The sequence below is a fragment of the Artibeus jamaicensis genome, unplaced genomic scaffold (assembly GCF_021234435.1).
Source record: "Artibeus jamaicensis isolate MK-2021 breed Jamaican fruit bat unplaced genomic scaffold, CSHL_Jam_final contig_548, whole genome shotgun sequence".
In the NCBI taxonomy this organism is placed as follows: Eukaryota; Metazoa; Chordata; class Mammalia; order Chiroptera; family Phyllostomidae; genus Artibeus; species Artibeus jamaicensis.
In genome coordinates, this window is record NW_026521883.1 from 899,743 (window position 1) to 914,329 (window position 14,587).

The window sequence follows — 14,587 nt, forward strand, 5'->3', positions numbered from 1 at the left end:
CCACTTGTAAAAAGAATTGAAGGAAGAAAGCAGGTTATTCAGAGGGTATACTCATGGACAAGAACTAGGTAAATAGAAACACTTGAATTTTTTTTCTTTTCTTAAAAATTAAAATACGTGTTTAAATTTTTTTTAATGTAAAGGTTGTCAGTCTACCCAGTTCCCACTAAGACCATCCTACCACCCTGTGGTTATCCTTGCATTTCAAGCAAATATAAACATACATGGTTACCATCACCTGCACCACCACCCCCCCGTTTTAAACACAGAAGGCATTAATACTGTACTAAGGTGTTTTGCACCTTCTTTTTTAAGCTTTTATTTAACAAATATTTATTGCGTGCCTCCTAATGTGTTAGGCACTGTTCCAGGTGCTAAGTGGGTACAATGGTGATGAAAACATAATCCCTGCTCTCTTGGCACTTGATTTTAATGAAGGGACAAATAATAACAGTACGTCAGATGGTGACAAATGTTGTAGAGAACATTCAAGCAGCTTGAGTGAAAGGGGACGTGGAAGCAGGGAAGGGCTCGCTGTGTCTGAGTGGGCAGGTGTGTGGTCGTGTGTGAACTGAGGGAGGAAGGGAGCAAGCCCAGTGGACCCTGGGGAAGGAGGCGTGGCAGAGAGAAAGGCCAGCGCAAAGCCCTGGGAAGAGTGAGCTGCGAGGAGAGCAGTGGAGACCGAGGGCAGCAGGGAAGGTGGGGTGCAAATCCCACGGAGCCTTCCACTGTCACTCTGCATGAAGTGGACGGTTGCAGGGTTTTTCTGTATAAATGTTCTAGGTCTTCCCAGTCCTCTGTTGATACCTCAGGGAATACCCTATGTATTCATCATTTTACTAGTTTGCAAGTATCTTTGTGGAATGAATTTTCAGAAGTGCAATTGCTTGGACAAAGAGTATATGCACCTGTGACTTCTGTAGGTGCAGTGCAATTGCCCCATGAGGGGAATAGTTCATTCTTAGAAAGTTTCTAAGGACATTTAAGAGGCAAAGTCCACAGGGTAGGTTTTATACTGAATTGTAGTTTAAAGTATACTCTTCAAAATGAACATCTTAACATAGAATTTCCTCAAAAAAAATACAGCTTTATAAATTATATGTTTGTTTTACAGTGAATTTTGTGGGGAAAATCTCAGCAGACAGAAATTTACTCGAGCAGTAAAGAAGCTAAATGCAAATATTCTTTACCTGTGCTTTTCTCAGGTATGGAAAATGTGCTGTGAACTAATTTTTAATTTCTTAACATGGTTGAAAATAGTAATCAATTTTTTACTTTTTCTAGCATGTAAATTTAGATCAATTACAACCACTGCATACCCTCAGGAATCTAATGTACCTGGTCAGCCCGAATTCTGAACACCTAGGCAGGTAAGCAGGGTGTTTATTGGGACCGCCCTAAAGTGGGGTTGTTGTGTGTGTTTACAGTGTACAGGGCCCAGTTCCTCTTTGCCAAAATCTCACACGGGGACAAAAATAGTGCAGTTTGGAATAGAAGGAGACGATGGTTAGTCATACTGGAACCATCATGGTCCTTCCATAATCATTTCCCAGAAAAAATGAATAGCAAGCATTTTTAACACCTACAAGGGAGTAGAAAAGCCCAGGTGTTCCTGGACTGGGGCCTGTCTTGGGCTGTCTCAGAAGCTCACACACCATCTCTTTGAATCCACATTTGCTTCTTCTCTAGTCTTGCCTGGTGTCGACCTTGTTGCTCGTGCATTTTCTTTTGTGCCTGCTCATTCCTTCCCATCATAACAGTTCTCACAGTTCACTTCTGGTCACTGAGTCAGTCTGACTACCATTGTTGGACAAAGGCTATGAGATGTTTATGGGATGAAGTGGTTTAAAATCCTTAGCTTAAAAACAGGACTCGGTAACTAAAAAGACCATCCCAAACTGGTCTGTGGGATCTTCTCAGTTTCTCAGCCCTTAAACGCATGACCTTGATGAGGCTTAACTTTTGTACTGTCCAAGAGTCCCTTCTCTGCATGTTTACCTCTTTTCCTCGTTCTGAGCACTCTGTCCGTACATTTCTGGAGGTACAGCTTGGTTAATATATTTGCACTTTGAAAGAAGACAAAATAAAAAGGTACAAAGATTTGGGGGGTTCCTTCGCAGTGCAATAAGTTCCCTGCGACAGTCTGCCCCTAACCGTTGTTTTCTGTTCCCCCCTCGTCCTGCTTAAAACAGTGGTTAACTCTGGAGGAAGCTGCAGACTTTCCCTAGGAAACTGCATGTACCCCAGAATTCTGTGCCATTTCATAGGGGGTTCATGCCCCTCACCCCAAATCCATTCCTTAGTTTAGGAGCCACAGAAACCCACTGAAACCCCCCCCCCGTTTTAGTGGTCAGTTCTGTAGGTTGGCAGGCCATCCTTTCTGTACCACATCTGTGAAAGGTTCAACATTAGGAAATTTAACATTAATAGTAAGAACTAGTATTTATTGAGCCATTATTTATTGACACTGGGCTAAGTTATTGGCATGCCTTAAGTCCAGGTAGGACGATTCTCCTTACACAGGGAGTAACTGAGGCCGAGCATGGCCGGTAACTCATGCCCGTGACCGCAGGGCCAGGAGAGGTGCTGGGGCTGGCGACGCCCGGCACGCCTCGGGCTGACAGCGCCCCAACAGTGCAGGCTCACGCTTTTAACCAGTGCACGTCGCTTTATCACATGAACATATTAAAGAAGAGAAAACATAACATTAACCTGGTGGGTGCCAGAAAGCAATGAATGAAATTGTTCCCATTAATGAAACTCTGAAATTAAAAGAGATTATTAATAAAGGATATCTACCACAAGCACATAGCAAAACTGTACTTAGAGGCATATTACTTAAATAGATACTTAATAGAGGCAGTCCCCGGCATCAGGGAAAGCCAAGGGTGCCCTACTATCAATCACTGCTACGTTAACACTGCTCTGAAGGCCCAGCCAAGGCAGTACGTTTTAACAAAGAAATAAGGTGTACTTTATGTTGGAAAGAGGGAAAGTAAGTAGACATTGTTGTAGTTGGTATGATTGTTGAACCGGATATCCAAAAGAACTAAGAAACTGTTAGAAATGACAGTTTAGGATGGTGGCTAAATATAGGATCAACACATATAAAAGTAGTTGCTTTTTTATGTGCCTACAACAACTTGCTGAAAGATGAAGTGAGGAAAAAGCCCGTGTACTTTAGCAACAAAGGCTATACATTATATAGAGAGGAGTAATCCTTACAAAATACATGTAAACCTATGTGAATAAAATGCAACTTTTTTAAAGGATTTTATTTATTTATTTTGAGAGAGCGTGGAAGGGAGGGAGAGAGACATCAGTATGAGAGAGAAACATCAGTGGGTTGCCTCTTGCATGTCCTCAGTGAGGAACCTGGCCCGCAACCCAGGCCCACGTCCAGACCAGGGATCAAACCGGTGACCTTTTAGTTTGCAGGACAGCGCCCAACCCACTGAGCCACACCAATGAGGGCAAATTATGAAACCTAAAAAAAAACACACAAAAATCAGCGTGTAATTCTTGAATGGCCGCCAGGCACCGTGTGAGATGTGGCATCAAATGGAAGAAGGCCCAACGCAGTGAAAACCCTTTTGATTTTCCAGGAGGGGAAGGCTCAGTTGTACAAATGCCCTTTTCCCAAAAAGGAAACCTGGTCAGAATTTCCAGATACGTCATGGCACTTAGACAAGCTGATTCTCGTGTTTAACTGGAAGAACAGTCTGCAAAGAAATTTGGTCGGAGAGTAACAGGGGATGGTCTTTGTCCCTTTAAAACAGTATAAAGGTAATTAAAGTAGGGTGCTGTTAGCATGCAAATAGGCAAGACCAATTAGAAGAGGAAGAAAGTCCAGAAACAGACTCGTGCACGTGTGGGAATTAGTACATGACCGGGTGGCATGTCCAATCACAGAGATAGCAGCTCGGTGGTGGGCCAGTCGGGTAGTTATATGGGGCGAAAGGCTGGATTCATACCACATTTCCACGTACAAAAATTAATTCCAGATGATATAAGCAACCATTTTTTTTTTTTTAAGAACTAGGAGAAAAGACCATTTTATAATCATAGGGTGGGGAAGGAATTCCCAAACAAGCCACTAAACCCAAAAATCATAAAGGAAAGGAGTTACACATTTTAATGTGTAAAAACTCTGTCTTCGTTAAATGATACTATAAACTGTTAAAATACAAGCAACAGATTTTGCAGTATCTGTAAGAGACAATGGATTAAAATCCAGACTTCAATCAGGTCAATGAAAGAAAGGCAAACACCCTCAAGAAAATAGAGAAGTATTCACGCAGGCAGCTCACCCAAAAGAAATGCAAGTCAGAATTCAAATGAAAAAGACTCTTTAGTCTCAACCAAGAATAAAGAAAAGCACTTCAAACCAGGTTTCCATTTTCCATCTATCGGTTTAGCAAAAAGGGAAGGATTGATGATGTGCGGTGTTGATGGCTTTTACTTCCTTAGAGGATCTGGCGTTTTCTCTGGGTTGCCCTTGAGTCTGCCCTCCATCTGGAGGGCTGTGCTCTGCAGGAGAGAGAGAGAGAGAGAGAGAGAGAGAGAGAGACACACACACACACACACACACACAACACACCCATCCCCCCCACCCCCCACCCCAGGCTGTCACCATGTCCACATTCTCCAAGCCTGTGAACCCAGTGGTTGGAGCTTTGGGTGCCTCCCTCAGTCCGGCCTAGGGAGACTGATAATGGAGACTGTATGGGACGTCCTGTTTCCATTGAGACCAGCTGAACTAGGTTCTATCCTGAATCCAACATGGACTTATTTTTTTCTTTGAAATACGTTAAAACTTACAGGAAAATTCCAAAAGTTAAAAATAGTATAAAGACACATTTACCCTTCACCCAGATTCCCGCTGTTAGTGTTTGACCCCGTTGGCTTTGTCGCTTGTGCTCCCCTCTCCCTCTCTGTATTCCCTCCTTAGATACACAACAGTGTGTCTTCTGAACTCTTTGTGGATAATTACATATACCGTGGCTCTTGACCCCTAAGTATTTCGATGTGTATTTCTTCTAAATAGGGAGTTTCTTATTTAACCACAGCAAAGTTAGCAACGTCAACAAACTTAACACCGGTGGGACACTTTCCTGCCGGTGCGCACGTTTCGTCCGTGCACCAGATGGAGTCCTTCACGGCGTTTCCCCTCCAGGACCCAGTCCAGGGGCGGGTGTTCCATTCAGTTGCTGTGTCTCTTTAAGTCTGAAACATTTTCACAGCCTACTTCGTCTTTCCTCTTACAGCGTTAGCATTTTTTCTTTTTTAAGTAGAATTTTCATTTTGAGACTGGGTGTCTCCTTGCAGTGAGATTCAGGCTCTACGTTTCAGGTTGGGCAAGAGTGTCTCCTGGGCGTCACATCTGGGGACCCACAGTGGCCCTCCTTATCGGTGATGAATTCAGTCACGTAGGACACTGTGTAATCTCTCGGCTGTATAATTCCTCTATTCTCCTGCCAGGCTGTGTGTGGGAGACACTGAGACTGCGGTTATCCCTCTAATCAACCCCCCCAGGATTTAGTCTTTCTCTACTGCAATGGCAGCTGCATTAACACACTGCTGTCATTCAAAGTCCAGAGTTTACAGTAGGGTTCACACTTGATGTTGTATATTCTGTAATATTTTTGAAATAAGCTGTTTTGCGAAATGAGACTTTTAAAAAAGCCAAAAAAATCATTTTGTTGCCTTAATCAATAAGGGTAAGTCCCTGTATCATGAGAAAATAAGTTCTCTGGCTTTGTTTTATAATCTGTATTCCCCAAAGACATTAAGCAGAAAGACTTCGTTTTTGTGCTAGCTCATTTTGCTGGGGGTGTGTGTAGCACAGGGTGCTGGGCAGGTAGTAGATTATGCTGGAAGTGATGGAAGAAAGGCACAGAGTGGAGGCCTAGTTTGAGGGGCTTTTTGGAATGTAAATTGTTCACTAACAACCAACAGAAACCCTGTGGCACACCTTCCAATTTAATTAATACTTGCAAAGCCTTACAATCACTGGCCATTCCTGTTGCTGTGTTCCAACTGGGAAGGAGCGTGGTTGCCTTGGAGGGAAGGAGGCTGCTCGACCCTGGAAAAAGTGAGTCAGCAGGTGCAGGTCTGGTGAGGCGCATAGGAGGCGAACACTAGGCCTTTATCATGGTAAAGACTAAGAAGTTTGGACCAAGGACTAAAAGGGCAGGCTGTCCAATTCTAGGATAGTTCTCAGTTCTCTGTTATTTTTGCTCTCCTCTGTCGTTTTCCCCAAAGTAATTACTAGTGAAACTTTTAAATGAACCAAGGCATTGGACCATATTATACTGGGGGCAACAGTGGATAGCTAAGGGCTGCTGGAGGGACTGGTTGCAGGGAACTCCCCTGGGGGGACTGTGGTGACTGTCCACCTGAAGGAGGTGCAGCCCGGCTCCTGGGAGGCCGGAGCCAGAGGCACTTGAACAGGGAGCAGCAGAAGGCCTGTCACAGGGAGTGAGGCCTGAGAAAGAAAGGTTATTGGAGCCGAGGACATTATAAGGAACCTTTGGGGAATAAAAAAGTATTTCCTGGAAGAGTATAGAAATACGCACTATTCCAGATGAATATATTCTGAATAATCCTATCTCATTCTGTGCTATAAACGTGTCCCTAGAAAATCATGTGATACCTGAACGTGTTCGGCAGCTGCTGCTGACACCTTCCCCAGGAAGCTGTGCTAACATGCACACAGCCAGGTCATTTAGCTCTTTTGAGTCTTGAGTTTAATAATCGGGGGGTTTCATAAGCCAGAGAACATCTTACCATTTTCTTTGTACGCCATTTGGTACTTGCTCCAATGACTAACATACCGAGTATATACATCAGGTGACTTTTTGTCAGAATTGTGTCATTGGAACGCATAGATAATGCAGTTGTTTAAAACAGAAGATCGTACTTTGGACCAGAATTGATGATACCAGTGGACGGATTTTTCCATCTAGGGTCTTCACAAGTTAAGTAGGTAGAACTGAGAAGTGTGGTATGGTGCACTGCTCATTACTTGGATGGGAGTTATTATTTAGATTAAAAGGAAAAAAAACCAACTCAGACCAACAGTGACTGAATACAGTGCAGACTTGGGAAGCAGGTGCAGCCGTAGCTCTGGGTCTCCTACATGCCATCAGGTCTTCCATCACCTATTGTCACACGTTGTGAGAACACTGGTTGTCTCAAAGAGGCCCGCATTGTCTGTCTGCACACAGGTCAGGACCCTTTGAAGTGCGAGCAGACCTGGAGGAGTCCATGGAATTTGTGGATCCCGGGGCTGCCGGAGAATCAGACGAGAGCGGAGAGGAGCGCGTAAGTGACGAGGAAACGGACCTGGGCACAGACTGGGAGAACTTGCCAAGCCCCCGGTTTTGTGACATCCCTTCCCAGCCTGTGGAAGTCTCTCAGAGCCAGAGCACCCAGGCGTCCCTGCCCATCGCGAGCAGTAGTGCCGGCGGGATGATCTCCTCCGCTGCAGCCTCGGTGACCTCCTGGTTTAAAGCTTACACTGGACACCGTTAAGAAGCATGGATCAAAACATGCCAGATTTGCATCAGGAAAGTAAACTAGCAGACTTTATGTATTAGGTAAGATCATGCCTGGAACAAAAAGGTTTTAAACTTTTATTGTCTTGTTTTATTTTAAAGCAGGGAGGCAAGCATTTCTGTTTGTCAAATGGCCAGTGGTGGTGACCGACATCCTTATGGTAACTAATAGAACAGAGGGGTCAAAGGTCCTGCTACCTGGACTAGTGTTGGTGGGGGAAGGACCAGAGCGGGACAGTTCTGTTGAGGCAGAAATGCGCTGGGCTCCCTCTGATCACAGCCAGGGCCCCCGGACACGGCTGCTGTGTCGGTCCTCGCCGACGCCAAGACTCTTCCTGCACACTCTGCATTTTAGAGGCTGAGTCACGGGGAAGTGATTCTTGATGATTAGGACTTGAAATATTAAAAAACTGTTTAATATGAATTGTTTTTATGCGATTGGTTTTGTACAGAGAACCAGCAAGCAATTTGAAATACTTGATTTCTTTATAATTTTGTCATGTTTGCTTTTTAGGTCAAGGATTCTGGTTTTGTTTGGAAAGGTAGTGTTTTGGGGGAAGATGGGTAGTTTAAAAATGATTCCACTTGTGCTGCTCCGTCATAGTTTGTGAGACATTCCTGTTTTTCTCCCCACGCACCAAAGAAACTAAGGTCTTCTCTTTAGGACCCATATCCACAAACAGAAGACATTCTGGCTGCAATAATGTCCTAGAGATTTTAAACCTATTTTCTTATACTCTGAGGGGAATTAAGTTCCTTCTTAACTAGATTATTGAATTCCTACCATCTACACTATGTGCATTTTGAAATTGAACTTATTTTCTGCGACTGAAAGATGAAGTCACTAAGGTCTTCGTTAATGTAAGCTAAATGCCTGCCTGCGCAGGTCAAAAGCCACTGAAGTGGCCTTTGCTGTCTTTGGTGTCCCAGTTGCTTCCTGAGGGGTCCGGTAGGTGGCCGGTTTCCAGGGCAACCCGCCTGCTTGTCTGTTTCCTCGAGGTCTCTGTGGCTCTGAGGACACCACCTTCCCTCGCTAGAGCCCATGCTGCCCTTCTCTTTCCTGGGGAAAGATCTGTGGGAGGAATTTTCCTCACCAAGAGATCATTTTCAGCTAATGTGTCTTGTCATTCTCTTAGTGACAATCTTATAAGAAAACTGTAGAGAGGCATTATGTACAAATATAAGTGGTTTATTTTTAATAACTGCAAAAAAATTCTATGTAACAACTACAAAAAGAAGTCCTACGAAAAAATTCCTAACAGGCATCATCACCGTATCTTATTAGTGTGACTAGCATGGTAGTACCTCGAGGACTCACTTGGAGGTTTGCCCTGCCCTCGCTTCTTTTCCCGTCGTAGTTATCGTAGGTGATACTTTGCCTCCAAATCCGAGGTGCTCCGTAGCTCTTGCTGTTGGTATGGTGTCTGGTCGAGTTTTGGGTCGAGCTGCAGCAGCGTGTCTGTCCCTCTCCAGGAGTCCCAAGCTCCCCCGCTCTATGAATTTTCCACTTCGGGAGGAAGCAGGCTCTCCTGTTTGAACCACTCAGCTTTGTGACTGTGGCTTGCGTGCACTGTACCTTCAGGCCTGTAACTCACAGAGTGGTAGACTTGAACCAATGACCGAGTGAACTTAAAATCCCATGAGGTGGGAGTTATCCAGGTACTTCCAGCCCTTACAAAGAAGAGCTCAGTCTCCAGAGTTGACAGACCGGGAGCTGGGGCACAAGGGCACAGGCTGGCTTCAGCTGGAAGGCACGCTGGTCATGCTTTCTCTCGGGTGAGCCTCCTGTGGAGCCGTGACTGTGAGACGAAGCCGAAGGACAACCCAGAGGTCACAGACGCATATCAAGAGTGACTCTACAGAACCTGCGAGGATGTGGGGAATTTGGGGGTTGATGGGGTACGTTTCTTACTATCACCTAGAGGCACTTTACTTTGGGTTAAATGATCAAACCCTTTAGTGGTCGTGAACACCAACATACTGGCTTACTCTGCTAAAGTATTTGGTTTTCATTATTTTGCACTGGATCCACCCTGTAAATATTCTGAAGTATACATTTCAACCACTGTTTTCTACTCTCTTTGCTGCTCATTAAAATATATCATGTAGGTGCCAGAACCATATGTAAACAGCTTTTTTTAAATCGAATCTGGTTTTTATTTTTAAACAAAAAGCCATAGAACTTGGTCCTTTTTTCCATATTAAAATGATTTGTTGACACAAGGTAATACTAATAATAAACCCAGCGGCACCAAATAGGCTGCTTAAAATAGTGTGTTGAGGACTTTTCTGTAATGGAGTGTGACTGAGAGAAGTTTTGCACGTCTGTAAGTTCAGATGAAAAACATGTCGGCATTGGGTGTGGCGGGCAGCATTCATTTAAGGACTCGTGTGCTGGTGAGCTGGAGGAGAGCGCTCGGCGCACGCTCTTGAAAGAACTACAGTATCTGAGAATCTCCCTTGGTGTTACGTTGCAGAAGTTTCCCACTGCTCTGCAACTTCCAAACTAGTTTGAGTCATACAAATGTTTTCTAAACTTTTATTCTGTTATTATAATAAATCTTTTAACAGTACTTTGCTAATACATATGTCTTTTTTTAATACTGATACGTTATGGGTAGCAAGAATGAGGTCTAACACTGGAATATTTTATCTAAATTACAGGATAATCTTTTGCCAGATGAGAAAATATGCCCACTAATACTTCTTAAAAATTATTATCATGGTGGTTGGTCACGATAATGGTCCATCTTTAGTGATCTGGGAAACTGGCTGCTGACTAGTTACATAGTTTCTTGAAAGATGGATTTCTCTTTGGTAGCCACTGCACGGTGCCTGCGCCCTGTGGTGACTTGGTGTTGTGACAGCCACCTGGGGAAGGAAGGGCAGTCTCTAGGATGCTCACATGAACACGCCCAGATTTTCTTCAGGACAAAAAAGAAAAATGATAAAGATGAAAGGGAATCTGTCGATCCAGTTATGGGGGGGGGTTCTCCTCTCCACCCCCCAGTAACTGGTCTCTCCCAGATGGATAATCCTGCAGGCTCAGGGATACCAAGACTGACTACAGGGGAACAGTCAGGCCAGCCTGGAGAAATGGTGACAAACTGTCGCTGTGGCTGAACTGTCGCTGTGGCCGTCCTACTCCTCAACTGCAGCAGGAGGAAAGCAGGCACAGAGATGGAGGGGCCTGAATGGGGCATGTCCTCAGTTAATGTCCCTCAGTCTCTCTGTGTGAGTTACAGACATGTTCCCATCCAGTGCGCATATGGAAATTTTCAGCCCCCGGTGTTACATTGTGGTTGATGTAGGAATCAGGTTGAAGCAAATGGATAGAACTAGGGATGGGTAACTTTGTCCTTTGTGAACAAAGAGGTTATTTGGAAGTTGCTTCAGCAAAATGTGCCAGGAAATTGGAAACTGGGCTTTTGAGCAGTCATCCGACTTCAGCAATGAAATGCGTAACGAGGGAAGGCCAACTCCAGCCCCATTCGAGGTTCTGGTGAGGAAACACTCTGGGGAAGGAGCTCACAGTCCGCTTAGAGTTCCGGACGTAAAGGGGGGTTTTTTAAACCAGAAACCACCAGTTTCATTCCTCTAGGGACAATCTTTTCTGGAAGAAAAGGGATAGTAAAACAGCAAGAGCCGCATCAGTGACCTTTTGGCTGAGTTTCGTAGGAATACATCAGGGTGAGAGAGTCTGTGGCAGGGGAAACTCTGTTGGAGATTTTGAACAGTCCCCTTTAAGGAGTAAGAAATAGGCAGGAGATACTGGACAGCACTAGGTACGTGTTGAAAGATGGGCTACAGTCAGTGCCAGAAGCTCAGAGTCGTTAAGAGTCCTGCGTCTGAGGCAGTAATGTCTCCAGATCCACGTCCACTTGCTCGTTACTTCCCCCTTTGGGTGTGTGGCTTTAGCATTTGCTGTACAACTTCCGGAGATACCTAGATTTTGAAGGTGCTTTCCTACCATTCCCAGAGGCTTATTTCCCTAAATTTACAAACACCATCTGGAAGACATTTATAGAGCACAAGCAAATACACAGGTCACGATCTGGGTAAGAAAGTGCCGAGTGATCTGAAAGTAGCAGGTGGGAGAGACACACATCCCGGTCCAAGGCTGGCTAAGAAACGACAGGCGCAGAGCGTATCTGCCATGTCGGCGTTAGTAGTTGCCTTCATAGCTGGGGGGGCTTCGCCAGCACCCACAAACGGGGGACCTACCAGGGCACTGACACTGGCTTCAGCTGGAAGTTCTGCCACCCCCCCGAGGGCCTTTGAGATAAAACCTGCTAAGAGCTGAAGGACTACAGAAACCTCTGTGAACACCATGCCCAAGACCCTTTAGCTCCTAAATTTCTCTACAGCCTTGCTGCTGCTCGAGGAGTGATCTTTGCACCTGCGATGCCAGCATCACCTGGGAGCTTGTTAGAAATGCATGGTCTTGAGAATGACCTCAGCATAAGGGCAGAGTGAGAACACCCGTCTGTATCTCCCCCTAAAGTTACAAGTTAGACACCCAACTACAATTCAACCAAGGGTCCTTTGCTGAACACATAAACGTGTCTGAAAGGTCCACATGTCGATACTTCTGAAGGTGGGCATATTGGAATGGGCACAGGAGGCCAGGTGGGGGAAGGACAGCGATGCGGGTAGAGACACAGTTTGGCACCCACCGCAGCCCCAACTGACATGGTGGATGTGGAGGTCTCTGGCTGCAGTCCTCACACCACAGCTTGGAGGGTGGGGTGGGGCAAAAGCAACATCACTGCCTCGGAAGCCAGTGCCCATTGTGCCTAAACCCAGTGACAAGTGGAGACAGTACAGTGGTGTGACTGGTGAGGACTAGCAGCCAAAGCCACCAGACTCACGGACCCTGCTCTCCTCACCCACCCACTGCAGTAAACCTACCAGAGGTCGTGGAGATGCCTCACATGGCACAGCACTGGGGCAGCCACTGGTAACAAGGAGGTGGTGCCGGGAACTCCCAGCACGGAGGCCTGCTGCCTGCCACACCACACCACGGGGCGGTGCCACGACTCAGTAGCCTGGGCACAGGGGATGCTCACCAGCTGGGGAGTGCAGTGCATTCTCCACAGCCACGGTGACACTGCCCCACTGAGATTCCAGGAATGCTAATAATGCAGGTAAGAGAAAACGAGGCTTGCACTTTCACAACATCTACTGGAGCATGAAGGGCATCTACTTATTAGCATGCTCATTGTTAACAGCAAAACAACACCTGAAAAGGAAGAGTTCACTACCTCCAATGTGCTGGCAGAGAAACAATGTATCGAGTACTGGGAATAACCAAGGCGACAGAGTAGCACATGAAATTAAAAGTCAGGGAGCATTTGTGATCTTTGTGATCTAGGTCCCTGATGTGTCATCAGTTGGGCTCAAACTTTTATAAAAATTGTGTACAGGCTTGAATGTTTCCTGTGTTGACAGCTGAAATAGTCTAGCCAACCTGAGCCACAATGCACAGTGAGTAACTGAGTGTCTGTAATGTGACCTCGAGCCCTCAGCACAACCAGATTTCACACTACCACAGAAGTGCTTTGAAGATTTGGTCCTCACAGGCCCATTTCCAAAGTGAGGAGTGCCTGCTGGAACTGTTGCCCAGGCCAAAGGAAAACCAAACACCACAAGGAGTTCACGACTTCAACCAATCAAATGCTACCAAACTGGAATTCCTTTGTCCTAAGGTTTGGGAAGACTTTGTACTCTGTCTTCCCATACCTTAACTTAATTGGCTAAGTTTCAGAACCATTCAGTCAGAGCCTCCTGAATTAGAATTTATGAATATATATAACGGTTTACTAACCTCACTTTGTAAAACTTGTCTCAAGCCTGGGTTCAAGGAGACATATTTGAGTTTTGTCTATTTTACCCTTGTCTGGCAGCCTTGCAGTAAATTCTTCTCTCTGCAAAAAAGAAAATGAAAAGTCTCCAGAATCCAAACTCAAAGATATGGAAGGCTGTGATTTAAATGACAAGTGAATTAAAGATTGTAGTTATGAATTACAAGATACAAGAAAACTCAGAAAGGCAGTTCAGTGAGCTCAAGAATAAAATCAATGCACAAAAGGTGTACTTTGCCAAAGAGATTGAAACTACGAGAAAACCAAACAGCCCCCACCAGTGTGGCTCCGTTGGTTGGGCGTGTCCTGCAAAGCAGAAGGTCACTAGTTCCTAGTCAGGACATGTACGAGAGGCATCCACTGACATTTCTGACATTGACGTTTCTCTCTTGTCTCTCTGTCTCTCCACCCCCCCCTTCCTTCCCCTCTCTCTAAAAAGCAATGAAAAAAATGTCCTTAGGTGAGGATTAAAAAACAATTCTGGAGTTTTAAGAAATCAATTATTGAGATGAACAATGCATTAGGGAGTACTGGAAATGAAACAGACCAGATGGAAGAGAGAATTAGTAAATTCAAAGACAGAAACCTAGAAATGGCTCAAGTGGAAGAAGAGAGAGACTTAAAAGTTTAGAAAATGAGCTCTACAAAAACTGTCTGACTCCATTAGAAAGGGCAACGTATGGGCAATGGGTATACTGTAGCATCCACCAATGCGAGCAACAAATGGTCAGAAACTTTCAGGAGTTTAAGATGGAACTTTATTGGCCAGAGTTTTACCTGTGCAGGGGCGAACTCTTGGGGTGTCCGGAGACACGGTGCCAAAATGGCTGCAAATGAGAGTTGTGCCGGGCGCTTACAGCCTAGGGTTTTTACTGGGGTGAGCAAGCAAGCAAGCAAGCAGCAAATGCAGAAGCAGACGTAGCTGTTAGCAATTGGCTATCTTGAGAGAACACACACACATGGCTATGCTCTCTGCTTACTATAATGATACTTTTCTGCAAAGACAAGGTCATGCAAAGACAAGGTCATGTACAGGCGGTTTATCTTGTTCAGCACTCTTTGTACTTTCTTCACTTTTCTATCTTCCTTGCTGAGGCAGTCTGGTGCCTCCCTCGGGTTCCTCTTGGCTACTTTTATCTAATTCCGGGCCTAACAATACCAGAC

General features: G+C 45.1%; 2 protein-coding genes across 2 annotated transcripts in view; one reads left to right on the forward strand and one right to left on the reverse strand.

Moving 5' to 3' along the window:
- The window catches only part of ATG14 (autophagy related 14), a 32,355-nt gene extending 22,223 nt beyond the window's left edge, over positions 1 to 10,132 (forward strand). The window contains exons 8-10 of the mRNA XM_037155742.2: positions 1,115 to 1,205; positions 1,285 to 1,370; positions 7,230 to 10,132. Coding sequence (XP_037011637.1) covers positions 1,115 to 1,205; positions 1,285 to 1,370; positions 7,230 to 7,536 — 484 coding nt within the window. The 3' untranslated portion in view covers positions 7,537 to 10,132. The remainder of the gene's footprint in view (positions 1 to 1,114; positions 1,206 to 1,284; positions 1,371 to 7,229) is intronic.
- Positions 1 to 14,587, reverse strand: part of FBXO34 (F-box protein 34) — a 170,748-nt gene that overhangs the window by 70,315 nt on the left and 85,846 nt on the right. The window contains exon 4 of the transcript XR_005083992.2: positions 13,387 to 13,486. The gene's annotated coding sequence lies outside the window, so the exon portion shown is untranslated. The remainder of the gene's footprint in view (positions 1 to 13,386; positions 13,487 to 14,587) is intronic.